Raw genomic sequence first — 18,978 nt, 5'->3', positions numbered from 1 at the left:
GGAGTGGTAACTAAAGGAGATGAATTTAGAATTGACCACATTATTGGTGATGTTGGGGTAATTCTAAAGAAGAGGTCCAGCTAGATGGCATTAACATTGAAAGTGTCCATGAAGTTAAATTTCTTAGTGTTATAATTGATAATAAAATAAAATAAAAATCAATTGAAGTCCCACCTAAAATATGCACAAGATAAACTTTCAAAAAGCCCTGCAGTATTAAATAGAGCAAAGAATTTTCTGGACTTTAAATGACTCAATTTTCAGATGGTATATAAAGTAGTTTGTTTGGGATGGGGGGCTGTCATCTCACACAAAATGTCTAGAACTTCTTTAATGTTAAGGTTTGGTTTCACACTGTTCATAGCAATTAGCATTACACGGTCCCAAGTCCGCTGGAAACTGCAAAGTAACACTTAAAAATATTGCTGTTGTTTTATTAATAAATCTTAATTTGTTTTTACTTGCAGAAGATTTATAATCCTGCTGTTAGTTCAAGTACTATGTTCCGCTCCACTGATGTTCCTTTGTGCAAATTAGTAACACCTTGTCTAACTAACACCAAAAATTAAATATTTTTTTTTACATCTTCAACTACAGTTCCTCTCCACCAACCTGTCTCCTTTAATTTGCTCTGTGTGTGTGTGTGTGCAAAAGATGGATAAGCCATGGCCTCAATAGCGACACCAAAGCAGAGCCACTCTGCATAGCAGTGAAACACAAAAAAAGCTCATGAACCACTGAAATGAAATGAGTGCACATATAAATTGCGGTAATTCCTTAACAGACCTCCCATGTGCATCTCCTTCTGTGATGTGATGCTATCAGTACTAATAAGAACAAGAATGAAAGAAACATTGCTGATGCTGAAGCATATACAAGAGCTAGCATTACTGCTAACATTAACGAGAGCATATCTGCTCAATGGAAATATACAGGCCATTAACACTGTCCATATTGGAACTAACTTTGGCACCCAAAACCAAGGAAAAGGAATACTTTCAAATGAATATTCCATTTCCTGGAACAAAATTCAGCAGGCAGAGGTCTAAATGGAAAAAATGTGAAAAAAATGCTATGTGCTAGTCTTACACAACCAAACCCACCCTCCTACTCAAACATCCACTCAAACTTCCTCTCTCTATGAAAATCGAATGATTTTTGCCGTTTTAAAAATAATAGGCATATGAGCATATTAAGGTGATTAACAGGCAGGGGCGACTGAAGGTAGCCCATTGTTATTGTTATCCGCCACACACATAACAGCAATGCAGAAGAAGAAAGTAGCAGTGGATTTCATGGTGGAATTTAAAAATAGAGTAAATTGTAGAGTTAACTTCAGCACATATAGTTGCTGACTGTTCTGACTGTGAAAATTGGGTTAAACTGGTCATTATTTAGTTGCCAGGTACATATGATGAACATTACTATTTAAGTTTAAGTGGAATTAAAAAACAATAACATGGAGTACTGTAAACCACTGCAATTATTAAGTTTTGTGTTTACAACCCCCCCCCAAAAAAACAACCAGATTCAGGTAATATAATATGATCAAAATGACATTACCCGACTTCATTGCCCAAATCAACCAAATATTCTATTAGGATAGTGCTATAAATCACTATAGATCAATTTACATCTTATTAGATTATAGATTCTGTGATTGGATATCAAATTTGCCATTTGGTTGAGGGAGAGACAAAGCTACAAAGAGGGTGGGGGTGCGAGCAGGAATGAGATGGCAGAACAGCACTGGGAAAAGGGTCTGTATTAATGTTATTTTCTGCTTAGAAGCTGAGCACCACTAAAAGTCTGATCCACAAACTGCCCCCGATGTTTAGACAGAACATGTAGGCCAAATAAATAAACAACACCATATACTCCTGGACTGTCAATTTTAAAGTTTGGTTAATATGCTAGAAATCTTAAGACGTAATTGTATGTAATATCTAAAAAATTCACAGATTTCTATTTATGCAGCAGGTCATTATTTAATCTAATTAGATTGCATGTTGGCACATTTTATCAATATATCAGAAGCCAGAACCTTGGCATTCCATGTTCATATTTAGCACCACACAAACTGTCTTAAATTAGGTGTCAATCTGTGAAATCATTTGGCTAGACTCACAAGCAAAATATTTATAGGCAACAAACCCTCTAAGGGTGAAAGGCAACTAAAAGCACCTGCAAATTCTCTTTGCCACCCTGACCACTTGCTGCATGACTCTGCATTGGATCTGGTTCAACTTTTTATGCAACACATCAGCATATCATACGCCAAGAAATATTTGCAGGAATATACTCACAAAAAAATGAGAAACGACAAAGCCATGGTTTAAACTGTTCTCTTTCACATTGAAGTAAGAACTTGCATTTTTTGCATGTTACAAGGATTACTGACAGCAGATAAGGTCAAACAAGCTGACCAAGGCTAGAGGTTCCATAAGCTACTGCTTTCTCACCTTCTCATAGAGGTACATGGACTCTCCGGCTCGAGCGTCCATCTGAATGCTTCCCCAGAACCACTGCAACGTCACCAAAAATTTAAAAAATAAATTAAAAAAAGAAAGGAAAAAAAATGTTTTACTGACACCTGGGTTAGGACAGAGGTTGGTAGAAAAAAAAATTTAATATTGATTGCAGGGTTATAATTACAGCAAAACCATATCTTGGTTCAATTTATTCATCCACTGGAAAGGAAAATCTATTATTGACCCACCAAGCAACTGTATCATCTTTTTCTATATTCAAAATTGCTGGTTTTAATGATAAATTCCATATTAAATTCTATCAATATTAGACACTTTTTTTAGCAAAACATTTCATGTCAGAGTTGATGCAAAAACAACAAATGCCTACCTCTTGTTTGACCACAAAGAGCTTCTTGGATGGAGAAAATGGCAGCTCCTTAACAGAATTCTCCTCTACTACCACATGTGTACAATTCTCATCTCCAACCTCAAGATAACTGCCACCTTATACACAGAAAAATACGGAGAAGACTTTTGAGAAAGAAATAATAATATGCATACACGCAGACTTCATTCCACAGGTATCATTACACCGGCTGAGTGCTTAAGTATAATCAATTTTTAAAAAAATAATGGGTACCACATTTAAATATCCCAGCTTTAGGCTGGTTTATGTAACTACAGAAACACAGACACACATTACACATTTTGATACACAGAGAGAGATTTCACTTGTTGTGGTGTCTCTGCTATTAAAATTTTTATTATTAAAATTATTAAACCCAGTGGAATACAGCACAGTCCGACTATATCTAGATCAGGTGTCTCGGCCAGTCACAGACATGGATGTCTTTATCATCTAAAAACCTTTTGTTGCATCTGTCAGTAGTGAAATCATTAGTAAATACCAGTGTGCCAATACTGTTGGCAGCACTTGTTACTGGACATGAACCAACACAGAGTATATACAGCTGTCCAAAAACATGTCCAGTGTCCGATGACATTTTCTGAGACTTGGGACAATTATATAATATGCATAATTTTACTTCAAAGAGCTCTATGCACAGAACCTGTAATTTTCCAATTATTGTATGTACTAGAGCCCAACCAATATGGGTTTTTTGGGGCCAATGTCGATATTAAAGTCAAAAATAAAAAAAATTTAAAAAAAATCAAATATCGATATATCGGCCAATATTATTTATGTGTATATTGTAGTACAGTACCAGTCAAAAGTTTGGATATACTTGCACAGGCAATGGCATTTCAATTTGTGTGTCCAAACTTTTCACTGGTACTGTACATAGAATACAGTATACATGAACAGAATATATATACGCATTTTAAACGCACATTAAAAAAATGTTAATATCGGCGGCATATTCGCCAATACCAATATATCTGCAATAGGCTCATATCGGTCAGTCTCTAGTATGTATAGTATAACACACACATAAATAACGTATTGATCGTAGAACCAACCATTTGCTAAAACACTTCCCCAAACAGCAATTGGTGCAATCACATTAACAGATTAAAAATTAATTGCTGTAGAGATATCCCCTGTGTACTACACTACTGACCATGTTTAAGAGTCCTCTCCTCCATGTTGGTTTTCTCATCCTCTGAGAAACCCAAAAAACTGAGGCTGCAGTCCTGGAATGGAGGAACTTTGAACTGTGTTCGAAACTCCTCTTCTCCTGCATGGAAGTACCTTAACACGTGAAGGTGGGAGAAGCATGGTTACCACCAAACTACAAAATCATTTCTACAATATTTTCTTCAACATGAGATACACATTTGAATCAGAGCACTGGAGGACTCCAACGCCCTCTAAATGTCTTTCTCTCCTAATCGATGTAAGACTTGGACATCATTATTTGTCCACAAAGATTTTACATTAAATTTCTGCTCTTTGTAACATTTGCTTGTGTTAGACAAACACTATTGTAAAATGGTGGTTACTTTGAAATGTTACCTTTGTTACCGTGAAGGCAGCTAAATTTACTTTAATATTTAACATCACTTCCTGTGCCAGAATTTAGCTTCCCTAGTAAATATTGGGTATCTGTTGACTCTGATGTATTTATTTACATCGAAAAACATCTGCAATATTGACTAAATATGCACCTAATAACAAATAAGGCTTACTAAAAATAATCCAAAGAGTGAAAGCTAAAAATGAGAAGCTGCTCTGTGCTTTGTACATTAGTCATTACATTAAATGATTTGATAACTGATCACCAAATTGACCTACTTTATCTTACTGAAACCTGGTTACAGCAGGATGAATATGTCAGTCTGAATGAATCAACCCCCCTCAGTCATAAAAATTATCATGTTCCTCGAAGCACAGGTCGAGGTGGAGGAGTAGCTACAATCTTCCACTCAAACTTATTATTAAACTTTCATCCTCAGAACAATTTTAACTCATTTGAGAGCCTCACTCTTAATCTCTCACATCCAAACTGGAAAACACAAAAACCAGTTCTACTTGTCACTGTGTACCGTCCACCTGTCCCTTACTCAGAGTTTTTAACTGAATTCCCTGACTTCCTGTCTGATCTAGTGCTTAGATCAGATAAAGTTATTATAGTGGGAGATTTTAACATTCATGTAGATGTTGAAAATAACGGCCTCAGCATTGCATTTAATTCTATATTAGATTCAATTGGTTTCATTCAAAATATTAATAAACCCACCCACTGTTTCAATCACACCCTTGATCTTGTTCTGACCTATGGCATCGAAATTGAACATCTAACAGTTTTTCCCCCAAATCCTGTTTTGTCAGATCAGTCTTTAATAACTTTTAAATTTAAAATGATGGATCATGCAGCGTTTGGAAGAAAATTCCACTACAGCAGATGTTTATCCGACAACGCTGTTAATAAATTTAAGAAAATGATTCCATCTTTATTTATGTCTATGCCAAGTATAAACATAGTGGAGGGCAGCTGCTTCAATCCCACTCCCTACCAAATTGATCATGTTGTTGACAGCGCTGTAACCTCAATGCGTGAAATGCTTCATTCTGTAGCCCCTCTGAAAAAGAAGTTAGTGATTCAGAGAAGACTAGCCCCATGGTATAATTTACATGTTCGTACCTTAAAGCAGGCATCACGAAGGCTGGAAAGGAAGTGGCGTTCCACAAACTTAGAGGAAATTTTTCTAGCCTGGAAAAACAGTCTACTAACATATAAAAAAGCTCTCCGTAAAGCCAGAACTGCATACTATTCATCACTAATAAAGGAAAATAAGAACGATCCCATGTTTCTTTTCAGCACTGTAGCCAGGCTGACAAAAAGTCACAGCTCTGTTGAGCCCAGTGTTCCCTTAGCTCTCAGCAGTGATGAATTTATGAGTTTCTTTACAAATAAAATCACAACTATTAGAGATAAAATTCAGATGCTTCCTATACCTGCAATAAATGAATCTTCTACTACAGTAGCTCTTGAATCATCTGTAGGACCTCAGTTATGTTTAGACTGCTTCTCTCCCATACATCTCTCTGAATTTACATCAGTAGTTGCTTCATCGAAATCATCAACGTGTCTCTTAGACCCCATCCCGACTAGACTGCTTAAAGGCACCCTGCCATTAATGAACTCATCTTTATTGGACTTGGTAAATTTATCTCTAGTATCAGGCTACGTACCACAGGCCTTTAAGACTGCAGTAATCAAACCTTTACTCAAAAAGCCTAGTCTTGATCCAGGAGTCTTGGCTAATTATAGACCAATATCCAACCTGCCATTTATTTCTAAAATCCTAGAAAAAGCTGTTGCTAAGCAGCTATCAGACCACTTACACAGGAATGAACTATTTGAAGATTTTCAATCAGGATTTAGAGCACATCATAGTACAGAAACAGCACTGTTGAAAGTTACCAACGATCTTCTCTTAGCCTCAGATAATGGACTTGTTTCTATACTTGTCCTCCTAGACCTTAGTGCAGCATTCGACACCATTGACCACAACATCTTATTACAGAGACTGGAGCATGTGATTGGTATCAGAGGAACAGCGTTAAAGTGGTTCCAATCCTATTTATCGGACAGATTCCAGTTTGTTCATGTCCATGATGAACCTTCCACACGAACAAAAGTTAGTTATGGAGTTCCACAAGGCTCTGTGCTAGGACCGATTCTGTTCACCCTGTACATGCTTCCTTTAGGATATGTCATTAGGAAGCACTCTATTAATTACCACTGCTATGCAGATGACACTCAGCTGTATCTATGAAACCTGTTAACACAAACCAGTTAACCAGACTTCAAGCCTGTCTAACTGACATAAAGGCCTGGATGACCAGTAACTTTTTACTTTTAAACTCAGAGAAAACAGAAGTCATTATATTTGGGCCAAACAAATCTCAGAAATAACTTTTCTCAAATTATAGCTACTCTAGATGGCATAACCCTGGCCTCCAGCACTACTGTGAAAACCTTGGAGTTATTTTTGACCAGGACATGTCCTTTAACTCACACATAAAACAAATTTCTAGAACTGCATTCTTTCAGCTGCGCAACATTTCCAAAATTAGGAACATCCTGTCTCAAAATGATGCAGAAAAACTAGTCCATGCATTTGTTACCTCAAGGCTAGATTACTGTAACTCATTACTATCTGGATGTCACAATATCTCCATAAAAAGCCTCCAATTAATCCAGAATGCTGCAGCCAGAGTCCTGACAGGAACTAGCAAGAGAGATCATATTTCTCCTATATTGGCTTCTCTTCATTGGCTCCCTGTAAAATATAGAATAGAATTTAAAATCCTTCTTGTCACATCAAATCCCTTCATAATCAAGCTCCTTCATACCTTAAAGACCTCATAGTACCATATTATCCCAATAGACCACTTCGCTCTCAGAGTGCAGGTCTACTTGTGGTTCCCAGAGTTTCCAAAAGCAGAATGGGAGGCAGAGCCTTTAGTTATCAAGCTCCTCTCCTATGGAACCAGCTCCCAGCCTGGGTTCAGGAGGCAGACACTCTATACTTTTAAGGCTAGACTTAAAACCTTCCTCTTTGACAAAGCATATAGTTAGGGCTGGCCTCAGGCAACCCTGAACCATCCCTTAGTTATGCTGCTATAGGCCTAGACTTGCCCGAGGACCATCGGTGCACTGAGCTCCCCTACCCTAACCCCCCCCTTTCCCTTCCCCTTCCCTCTCTTCTCTCCTCCCACCTCATGTATATTCCACCATTGAATCTTACTAACCTTGTGCTCTCTCTCTCCCCTAGTTTGTGCTCTCTCCCTCTCTCTCTGTTCTCTCTGTACCTTCTGCAGGTGTCCCTGGTCCTGGAGCTGTATATCGCTGATGTGCAGTTACTGGTCCCACCAACCTGCAGTGTCTATTTGTTGTTTATTGTTGCTGTTCTTTTCTCTCTGCTCTATCCACTCACCCCAACCGGTCGAGGCAGATGGCCGCCCAAACTGAGCCCGGTTCTGCTGGAGGTTTTTTCTTCCGTTAAAGGGAGTTTTTCCTCTCCACTGTCGCCAAGTGCTTGCTCATAAGGGAATTGTTGGGTTTTTCGTTTTAGTTTTTGTAAAGTGCCTTGAGATGATTTGTATTGTGATTTGGCGCTATACAAATAAAATTGAATTGAATTGAATAGTCTTCTTTAAGTATAATGAAAGGGACAGAGTTGGAGCTTAACAGATTTGTATTTTAGCACCAGCCTGTACATCAGAATCCCTCACACTGATGATCATTTTAATTTGGATCTGCATACAAAACACAGACTGTTACAGGACAATACCATATAAGCCTTCAAGAAATTACAACTTACACGTCATCTCGTCTCTCCCAGGCCTTATGAATCCATGATGGAGTGAGGATTGGCGTCCCCATGCACACTGCCAGCTGAGAGATGAGGTTACAGTAATGACAAAATACAAATGAATAAATGTGCAAGCAAGAGATGAGGTAGACAGGGAGAGATTAAAAGTAGGGGAATGTTCATCTCTGCACAACTTTGTAAGTATGAAGCACTTGTCACAGTACAACAATCTCCCCAGTCTGTTATTATTATATCTGATCACCCCGACAGTTGAAATCACAGTATGAATATAACAGGCAGAAACTAAGTAGGGGACGCTCTGTAGTTAAAACAGTATTTTAAGTCTTTTTTTTTTTTTTTTTTTTTGACTATTCCATAATTTGTCCCAACGTGTACAGAGTTTAACAGATAATTTTTTAACAATATTTCTCAGACCTACTTCACAGCTGTATTAATGTCAGATGCAGACTACAAATACTGCGAGATCAGAGCAAACAAACTAAAAAAGTAAACAGAGTGAACATACCCTGTATTTCTCCCCATGTGTGGAACAGGCGACCAGATGAGTAACCTTGGTGCTGAAGTCTTTGCGGATGGTCCCACCCATGTGATGAACCAGATTTACCAAGTTCTTCTACTTAGACAACAACAACACCATGCACAAGCTTAGCAAAACAAGGGAAACCAAATATCAAGGTGGAGCATGCCACAGCACCCAGGGTAAGGAGGTACAGCTAATAGAGGAATTATTGTGTGTGTGTATTTGGGAACTGTGCACTTAGTTGGCAATTACATAACAACAATGCTGAAATAAATTCATGAAGGCAATGATATTCAGTTTTTATTCCAATTGTTTTGTAGAAGGTTGTAATTAATTTGTATGTTGTTGAATTGTATTGTGTACTGTGTGGTGATTCTACTACCCTTAAGTGGTGTGGAAAAAATGTTACAACACTTCTCATTAGAACAACACTACAACTGTAGCTGGTATCATTTATTGTGTGGATCTTTTATTAGACTACATCACTTTTATATAGATGAACCTGAAAAATTGGCACTTATGGTAACACCAGCTCATACATCCTTCTTGTTAAATTAAATTCATCGCTGTAGCTTAAATTCTAACAGTCACTACTAGGTGTCAAATGAAAAACACTACAACCTCAGAGCCAGACACAGTCATGTCAGTGTAGTTCAGTTTGATGGCAGAACAGACTGTGGTTCACCTCTTGTGGGTGTGTTGCTCACCAGAGAGAAAGGTGTTTCTACAAGTCTATTAGTGTTCAGCTCTTCCTACTATTGTAGACTCCAAGTAATTCTCTGTGCCTTGGAGTTGAGTTTCAAACCTGCCTATCTTTATTGTTTTAATCATTTTAATAATCGGCAATAGCCATATTGGTGCTGTAGTAAGACTGCTGACTGCTGATCCAAACCCAACATTTCCTAACATTTCCATATTTCAAGGTTTCAATCAAACCTTCTTTTAGGGTGAAGAAATACAGGAAACGTATTTGTCACCAGAGTCTTGGTAGTGATATGTGATCATGACAGAAAGATATCAATATTTTTGGCAATATGTTATGTGACCATCAGTATTAAATATGACAGGGAGGAAAAGTAGGAAGTAACAACACAGATGTTGGATGAAGGCAACTGCAGGCAAGAGACTGCAAACTAATAGACCTTCAACTTGTCAACAAGGTAAACAACACTGTGTTGCTGTGCTGTGAAATACTACTCACATAAGCATTCAACTACAATATGCATAATTAATTATCAGCGCAACTGGAATTACATTTTCAAAGCTGTTCTTTAGGAAAGGTTGGGTATTATCCCTCAAAAGTTAAATCAGCATGAAGCTGAAAATAAACTCACCATTTCCTCTTTGTTCCTGAAGCCAGTGAAACACAGAGACAGGTTGAGCATGGTGGTGGAGTACAGAGGACGACATGAAAAATGTAGAGCCTGTAGGGAAGGAAAAGACAAAAAAAATGTTAAAAATTACAAATACGTCATCTACCTTTTTTTTTTTCTTTACTGAACACCACTGTAAACATTAGAGTATTGTATGAAGTTAAGTTAAAGTAGTAACTTCAAAGACTTTTTTCCAAAAAAAAAAAATTTATTTTTTTTTTTGGAAAAAAGTCTTTGAAGTTAAATTTTTTTTTTTTTTGTCAAAAAAGTCAAATCAGAAACTGTATATACACTACATACGTCTTCATGATGCTCTGTATTGCCATTTAAACCCATGTGGTGTCCTCATCTGACAAATGTGCAGTGTACTCTGTCTTGTTGATAGCAGCCACAGTCAGGGCCTATTTATGTCTGACATTAGTATTCTATGTGACGTCTCTGTCAGACAGCACAGCAGGCAAAGGTAACTCTTCTTGAGAGCCATGATGCCTTTTTGCATTCTGCTTTATGGAATCAGGGTTCATCTCATACCTGTCTCTGGTGGGTCAACATATTTCTCTGAGAGTGAAGAATGAAGCTTTACATTTTTCAGCTGAACACAACATTGATAAGCTATGCTTTTTCCAAGGTGGGTAAATGCTCCATTTGAAAAATACGAATCAACAGAATTATTGATTACATCATAATTTCTGTGAATGCAATCCAATCTGTGGATGCAAATAAATGACTTACTTCTCTCTTCGCAGCACAGTGTAGCACGACGGGAGGCCCAATTATGCGGTTCTCACGTTTGTAGAGGTAGTTGTAGTCAGAAGAATCAAAGTCTGTGAGGACGAACACTGTCTCAAAATCAGTGTTCTCTCCATCTCCCAACTCCTGGACATTGTCCGTCACAATGTATGGAGTGTTGATGTCCTAAATAAGAATCACAATGTCAAATAATGGAGCAAGGCACCCTTCAGAAGTACACAATCATTCTGCAGATTTTCACAATGTGTGAATGAAAAACTTGATAGCCTTGTTAGTGAAGCTGTCAGACATTTGCTGATTTTATGATTTATTACATCACTTCATTATATGAAGACTTTAATGAAAAAGAAAAAAAACAAACAAAAAAAAAACTTAAAGGACAGCTGGGCAACTCATGTTTCCCGATGCCCAGTGTGCTAGTTGTTTTCCAACTATCCCTGCTCTACCCACTGCTAGTCATCTGGATCTGATGTGTTCAGCCTATAAGAAACTAGAAGATTCCAATTCACTGTCTTCTCCTTGATTTAGGTAATCATCAGTGAGTGTGGTAGTTGGAAAACAGGCAGAGCAGTGGCCATCAAGAACCTGAGTTAGCCACGGTTAGTGTTAGGTAACACTAACATTGTTTTAGATTTTTCTTACGGTCACAAAAAAAAAATAAAAAAACCAAATCCAAGATCAAATCAACAATGTTATCCCATTTCCTTTGCCAACTTTCCCACTAGAACACACACACAATTTAATTTTAAAGCTGCACTTGGAAGCTACTTATTTGTTAATACACTTTTAGGGTCAACAGTTCTTTGGACAGCTAAGAGATATAGGAATAGTTTAACATTTTGGGAAATGCACATATTTGCATTATTTCTAAAGAAGAGGCAAAGAGATCAATACTATGTCTGTCTTTAATTCAAAGCTAGAGTCAGGATGTGAATATCTTGTCTTAAATTAAATACCTGAAGGAGGGGAAAACAGCTAGACTGCCCAAAAGCCACATTTCATCCACAAGTCGTCATTAGGCCTAAGCTTTGTTTGTGTAATTAGTACATAGACAAAAATGACACAAGTCTCACTGTATAAAAAACCACAACAAAGCAAAATCCTACACTGTGGGTATTTGACAGGTAACCTACGAAAATTATGTCTAACGTAAAAAAAATATTTATGTGAATTCACGGGAATAGGGGAAAAAATGAAATACATGCATGTGGGCAGAAATCCTTATTCCAGAATCAAGAATGCAGCTGAATGACACCAAACTCGAGTGAGTGCTTTGCACATATGAATGGGATGGCACATTGCATGAAATTGCAGATGACCTCAGACCTGTATGAATTTTGAAGCAAGCGGCTATGCCACAGTGACAGTGCCAGGTCTGGTACCATCACGCCTACACAAACACTAATACCTCTCCCATTTCATCTGGCAAGCCACACTTCACCTGGTGATGCTGCATAAAAGCGCATGTTGCTTAAACATGAGTCTAGCGGTTTCCTTGTTGTATGCCAAGTTAGACTAACCACATTGTGAGCAATGTGAGACACAACACTAAGTAATCTTTGATTTCAAATTCAAGAAGAAAGCAAATGCAAATGTACATTTATTTCCCAAATGTTGAAACTATTTTGTTGTAAGAAAATGACACTCAAAAGATTTGTGGATGCATTGCATTGACCACATGTCAAAGTGAAGACCTGAAAGTCTTTTGTGCAAACAGTTTTTCATGGTACTTAATTTATGTCTAACCTCTGTATTAACAACTTAAAACTGGCTATTTTAAAAAGTCCTGAAGGCTTTCAAATGACTTAATATTACTCCTGGGCCTTGGAAGTTGCATTGACAAAACTCCATTAAAGAGCGGTGCAGATATCAAGTATCACATCACTTGTATTTAAATATTCACCCACAAATCAATTCACCATGAGTGAGTTGGCCGTGCACAATTATTAAATCAGTACGCTGTGTGAATTAAGACTCATGCAGCACTTCCCCAATTTCCCATCAAAGTGGCAGGCAGTCATATGTACTGTACCATATTGACTATAGATTTTATCATTGTTTTTTCCTCGGCACCCGCCTCGCCTTCTCTTATCTTAACCACTGGTACCTCCATTACACTGATGTCCTGTAAAAAACAACCAGCAAGAATTGCATGTCAAACACTGTCATTTGTAAGGAGAGTGGAAGTAAAAAAAAAAAAAAAAAAAAATCATTGGATATAAGGTAGAGAGAAAAAAATTTGGACAAATTAACCCAACAAGGACAAAAGACAGGACTGTTAGGTTGAGAATTCATAAAGGAGGGTGGGGTGGGGTCCATGTCCTCGCAATGTCTAAAGACAGAAACCTCAAACAAATATCAAGTTGCAGAGGGGGTAGTCTAGGAACGTGAATTTTTGTTGTTTTTCTGTCAGTTGATTGAACAATGGCGGCTGGCAGTCAAAATGGCATTCGGAGCGCTCTGATGGAGCTATAGGCAGATGTCTTTGGATGTGGCTACACTATGGCTCGGCAGGGAGAAATATGACTTAAGCAGGAAGCCTTCAGAAATGACAGGGCTCAGGAGACCTGGAAATGAAGTCATTCTAGCAGCACTTAGCACTTAGTAGCAGCGCTACTCAGAGACAACCTACGCTGCTTACAGGAGCAGGCATATACACACATAGTCAATAAACCCCATAAACAATACATTGTGAGAGAATGTTACATTGTGTGTGTGCAACAGTCTGATCAGGTTCATTTCTGAACACATTAACTCAGTTTTTCGGGTACTAACTGATCATTACTCAAAAATAAAAGTTGACAACCATTTGACTGACTAAATCCATCATTGCTTATACTGCATCCATATTTGTTTGCTGGTAGTCCTTATTTTTACTGTCTTTGCTGGACATCTTTATAGCACATAAATACCATGTCACTAGTGATGCCCACACATACACAAACCAACAATTATGATGCATTTAGATCATCCCAGCTGCCCACATGAACACTTAAGGAAAAAAATCCCCTCCCTAAGCTTTTCGGAGTTGTGTAGTGAGCTGGTAATTGCTGTGGGGCTGATATGAAAGTCAGGGAGGGGAAAATAGCCATGTTATAAACACACTCACCACAGCCAGAAAAATCACTCTCAAAGCCACTCATTTCTATGCAGAAGTTACATATTGCAGGTTATGAAAGCACAATGCCTAGGCAGCTCTGTTAGCATGCCTTATCTGTACAGACAGACAGGTGTTGAGAGTGAGAGAGAGAGTGTGGGTGTGTGTGTGGACGAAAGTGTGTATACTTCTGCCTTTAGCAAAGTCACTCTAACATGAATCTTTACAGGGATACTAAATTAGGAAACAAATGTCAAAACCTACCCATATAATATGAACAGTGACACAGAAATTCTCACTTTAAACAGATTTCATAACATCCACCAGCCTACCAACAGTAAGCCTACATATGACCTCTAATGCAACACTCTTTAGAAGCTCATGCTACACTGGTAGTCTCTCCATTCAAAAAGAATCTGAAGCTACAAACTTCTTGTCCCTGATATAAGACAACCTCTACTTCTTCAAACCAAAACTTTAGAAGAAATAAAAATAAATTTATTAATTCAAAAGGAAAAAAAAGGGGGGGGGGGGGTATTTGACCTCACTAAAGACAAAAATGGGGAAAGAAAACGGTCTTGGGTTGGACACGGTCAGACGATGGTCGGACACCGGCATCATGGCTCTTCTAGTAACGTCACTCACTGGCCAATTATTGGCCCACCCTCTGTTGTGTCCCATTTTAGTATCGGCCGAGGAGGTACTAAAAAAAGTACCTGGTATTATCCCCTAGTGGAAAACCCAAAAACCAGAGTGGAGTTGAGGTGAGTAGAGCCGAGCTGTGCTAGTGGAAACGTCCATTAATTTAACAAAAACTGCAGGAGTGTGCTTTATAGGAGCTGTCCGCTCTATAGCGACAAGAGAGACAACGACTGAAGTCTACAACATGTATAGGCGACAACATTCAATATGGAAATATATTAACCTTTGTCAGGTTCAATAATATTTACATATTGACAATAAATTTAATTCAAGACAAATGTGTATCCTGTTCTTAACATCATTATTATATTTTCATTAGTCAGTCACTGACATCCATGAGAGATTTTCATAGCCCAGTTCTGCTGCTTCTGATTCTCCACATGAGACAAACTGGAGAAAAACACTGAGCACTCAAATGAATTCTGGCAAATTCAACAAACTAGCTTAAAAGTCTATATTTATGTATCAGAGTTTCCATGTTGACCAACTCACATTGTGGAGGCCTGTCACTTAAAAGAGTCCAGTGGACCACAGCTGACCTTCAGGGTTAACATAGGAATCATGTACCTGCAGTGCTTTCACCAGTGCTCCATTTCTGGCCGCTTCTCCCACTAGAACAACCCTTGTCTCCACCTTTGGCAGCATATCTGAGAGAAATGAAGAGTAACAGTAGGAGTGAACAAGGACAACAGGGAAATGACACACACGAAGGAAAACTAGTTAACAGACAGATAGAGGAGGTGGTGAGCTCTGGAAGGTCATGTAGTTCAGGAATACAAGACTGAAACTACATTATATCACAGATTAAGAGGGAAGGGGAAACATGAAAGAAATTGGATTGAAGGACCAACATGCACATAACAGAAAAAATGAACATCCTTTAGTGGAACATAAGAGCCCATTTCAATTCCCACATATAAAAAAGACATGACTCCTTACTGTATTTGGAATCAGCATGTGAGACACAAAGTAATAAAATCCATTTGACCATTAAACACTCAACAATAGTAAGCCTAGTAAGAGATAGCTATTTACACTAATTAAGTTAACATGGGAGCAAAGCTAAAATATAAAATACTGAAAGAAAAAAAAATTGTTGCCAATTTATTACCAGAGTTCAATCCAGGCCTGCCCCAACCAGCTTTACTCTGTGAAAAATCTATTATGCTTGCATGGTGTTCATCGATAGAGAGCTGTACGCAGTTACAGTGAAAATGACTAACACCACTTAAAATGGCTCAATTTTGCAGCAAATTCAATAAATTACAGTGAAATCCGGAATTAGTGGATTAACTCAAACAAGCAAATTATATCCACATGAATTTTGTGTAATAACCGCAACTTTTTTTGAGGCTGGGTCTTAAAATTTTCCACACTAACCAACAGCAAGCTGTTTGACTACAAACTACAACACAAAAGAGAAATGGCTTGTAGACAGAGACAGGACTCGATAGGCACAAATGCATTTTTTAAATTAACTGTGAGAACTACTGTACAATTACCGAATGAGCTAACAAGCTTGCTAAGTGACAATTATCAAGCAGTTGGTATGCTCAATGCTCAGACCCTTTACTAGGTGGTATGGTATAACAGAACAGCATAGAGAAAGAAAGAAGCTCAGGGAGTTTCTGTGTAACATGTCCCAGCTGTTTCATCTAGTGTGCTAGCAGACAGCTTGTAGTAGCTTACCAACTTCTGTTAGTACTCCCTAAATCATCAAACCAAGGCAAATACTCTGTGTGGATGTGCAAATGGATTTTGCTGTTGGCTTTCTTGTTGGATTTTCATGCTGTTAATCAGTCAAATTACTAAATTAAACTGTTGGCTAGTGTTGTCACATGGCAGTGTGAACTGGAACAGAAAGAATGACCACGCTCCATAGATTTGATATTTACAAAGATACCAAGTGTCAGTGTCATATATCATCTCCTATTCAGTGAGGACATAATTCAAAATTACCCTAAAATGCTACCTGGATCTAACTCTAGTTGTACAAATTACACATGGAGGGCCCATTGTCACTGTAAAGTACATTTTCAAGTGAGTAAAAGACTGCCACAGATAGCCCAGGCAACACGATTAAAACTTATACAGATTACAATACACTTAAAAATTACACTTTGACATGTTGGACAATATGTGTGAGTGAAATGCAAAATATAAATTTAACCTGGTAATCTCCTGCATCATATATGATCCCTACTCACCCCCAACCCGTCGAGGCAGATGGCTGCCCAAACCGAGCCCAGTTCCTCTGGAGTTTTTTTCTTCCATTAAAGGGAGTTTTTCCTCTCCACCGGCACAAAGTGCTTGCTCATAAAGGATTTGTTGGGTTTTTTTGTTTTTTGTAAAGTGCCTTGATATGATTGTATTGTGATTTGGCACTACACAAATAAAAATTGAATTGAATTTAAGTTTTTTTCATAGAACAAAAAGTGAACATTGTAACTTTAACAAAAAATATGACTGTATTAAAGTGAATTAATATTAGCATTCTGTGCTTATAAATTACATCTTGGAGAAGCCAAGTATTAGTTTGTAATACAAATGATCCATTTCAGGTCTTAGTGCTGTGCTTCTCTACAACATTTTAGAACTTGTACAATAGCTGCACCTGTTTTTCTGCTGAAGAAACAGCTTTATGGCTTGAAAACAGAAATACTGGTATTGTTTTTAACACAATATTGGGTATTATCTACACTGAAGTTTTAGGTCACATCTGTTGTAGCTGCATTTTTTTTTAGCAACAGCAGTTTGTTTATTTAGATACATTTTCAGATCGGAGGAAAAGAAAAAAGTGGTATCCCCTGTAGACTGACCTTCTGCATCTTCACAAGACATGCCCAGAAATACATGGTCCTTCGTGGTTTCAGCAATCCTCGAATCATATACCGAAGAATCCACCAGTAGACTCCGAGCTGTCCCTAAAGTCACTATGCTGCTGTCAGCCATGGCAGGAGCCTAAAGAGGTACCAAACTGTCCAAACTATCAAAAGTTTGGAGAGAACAAACAGGGAGACACAGAAGGAGAACACAGAAAGGCAGAGAGGAATGACAGCGTATACTGGCAACAAAGCAAAAAGCAGAGGGGTGACAACTGTCAAAGTAAAGGCAAGAGATAACACCAGGGTCTGACAACTTAACTAGATGGAGAGCAGCATGTTCTGAACAATTACACCTTTGGTACAAGTGGTGAAGACAGGAAACTATATGGTTGTTTACAAGGCTCTCAGGGTTATTGAAAAGTACTTCCCAATGCAGATAGACTGGCCAAGTGCAAACTATCTCATGGTTCACAAGAAAACACTGCTATTTATGGATGTTGTCAACGCGGACTACAAAAAGTATTGAGGTAATAACGTTACACGGGTCATAAACGCAATGTAGAAGCACCTTTTTAGCCCCCAACCAAAGACTAACGTCTATTACGACACGATTTGTTTTCTGTGACCCAGGCGTTGAATAACTAATGTAATCACAACCCAATATGCCTTAAATAGTTTGCCAGCAGGAAAATAACCTGAAACACACATATTACTTTACTTTGACGCAAGCTGGTATCACATACCGTTTGCCTAATTTAATATAACTAACGTTAATTGCTAAGTTTAAGTGTTTAGCATAACGTTAATGTAAAAACAAACTGTTGTAACAGCAGAAAAAATAAACTCAAAGTAGTTAACGTTAGTTCAAACTTACCGACTGTTTGGTGGCTGGCACCTTAGACAAACGAACACCAGAGAAAAGAGCTATGTGCGGTAACGTTAAACTCCCTGCTAACAACTAGCCTTAATACCGTTAAGGTAAGTTTCTAGCTAACTTAGCTAGAAAGCTAGTAACCTAAAATTCCTCTTCGTCCAATCACTTTTCAAATAACCCGTAACATCTATCCGTTAAATCTCAAGTTCGGTATTAGTTCATGGTAAACTTTATACGTGAAAACAACCCAAATTGTCAAAATATGGCTACTGCAGTTTGGCGACAGCAAACTACTCCTTAGTGGTGTTTGAGCTCAATTCAAAAAGGAAGACAAACAAGGGCATCGCGCACTGATTGGACAAGAGTGACGACAAGCCGGCGGCTTCCGTCTGACGAGGCCTCTGATTGGTCCATTCATTCAAATCTCGATGCGCACTGCGCAGTGCGTCTGCTGCCCAGACCTGCGAACTTCCAATACCATCGGAAATACATATTTTTAATTAATGAAACGATAAAAAACGTAAAAATATATTGCCAATTACAAATAAGTATTTCTTC

At 38.1% G+C, this 18,978-nt stretch overlaps 1 protein-coding gene across 4 annotated transcripts in view; it reads right to left on the bottom strand.

Moving 5' to 3' along the window:
* The window catches only part of ect2 (epithelial cell transforming 2), a 57,030-nt gene extending 38,303 nt beyond the window's left edge, over nucleotides 1–18,727 (bottom strand). For 2 of the 4 annotated variants that reach the window (XM_026305468.1, XM_026305470.1), the window contains exons 1-11: nucleotides 18,421–18,727; nucleotides 17,541–17,707; nucleotides 15,289–15,368; nucleotides 12,955–13,047; nucleotides 10,905–11,087; nucleotides 10,134–10,223; nucleotides 8,785–8,892; nucleotides 8,268–8,341; nucleotides 4,055–4,185; nucleotides 2,860–2,975; nucleotides 2,463–2,525 (exon numbers count right to left, since the gene is read on the bottom strand). In XM_026305468.1, coding sequence (XP_026161253.1) covers nucleotides 2,463–2,525; nucleotides 2,860–2,975; nucleotides 4,055–4,185; nucleotides 8,268–8,341; nucleotides 8,785–8,892; nucleotides 10,134–10,223; nucleotides 10,905–11,087; nucleotides 12,955–13,047; nucleotides 15,289–15,368; nucleotides 17,541–17,673 — 1,071 coding nt within the window. In that variant the 5' untranslated portion in view covers nucleotides 17,674–17,707; nucleotides 18,421–18,727. The remainder of the gene's footprint in view (nucleotides 1–2,462; nucleotides 2,526–2,859; nucleotides 2,976–4,054; nucleotides 4,186–8,267; nucleotides 8,342–8,784; nucleotides 8,893–10,133; nucleotides 10,224–10,904; nucleotides 11,088–12,954; nucleotides 13,048–15,288; nucleotides 15,369–17,540; nucleotides 17,708–18,420) is intronic. The other 2 variants (XM_026305469.1, XM_026305471.1) reach the window with 1 other exon arrangement.
* Nucleotides 18,728–18,978: the final 251 nt, after the last annotated feature.

This window comes from Mastacembelus armatus, chromosome 4, assembly GCF_900324485.2.
Source record: "Mastacembelus armatus chromosome 4, fMasArm1.2, whole genome shotgun sequence".
NCBI lineage: Eukaryota > Metazoa > Chordata > Actinopteri > Synbranchiformes > Mastacembelidae > Mastacembelus > Mastacembelus armatus.
Note: the sequence above shows the minus strand (reverse complement) of the source record. Positions and strands in the feature narration are given on the sequence as shown.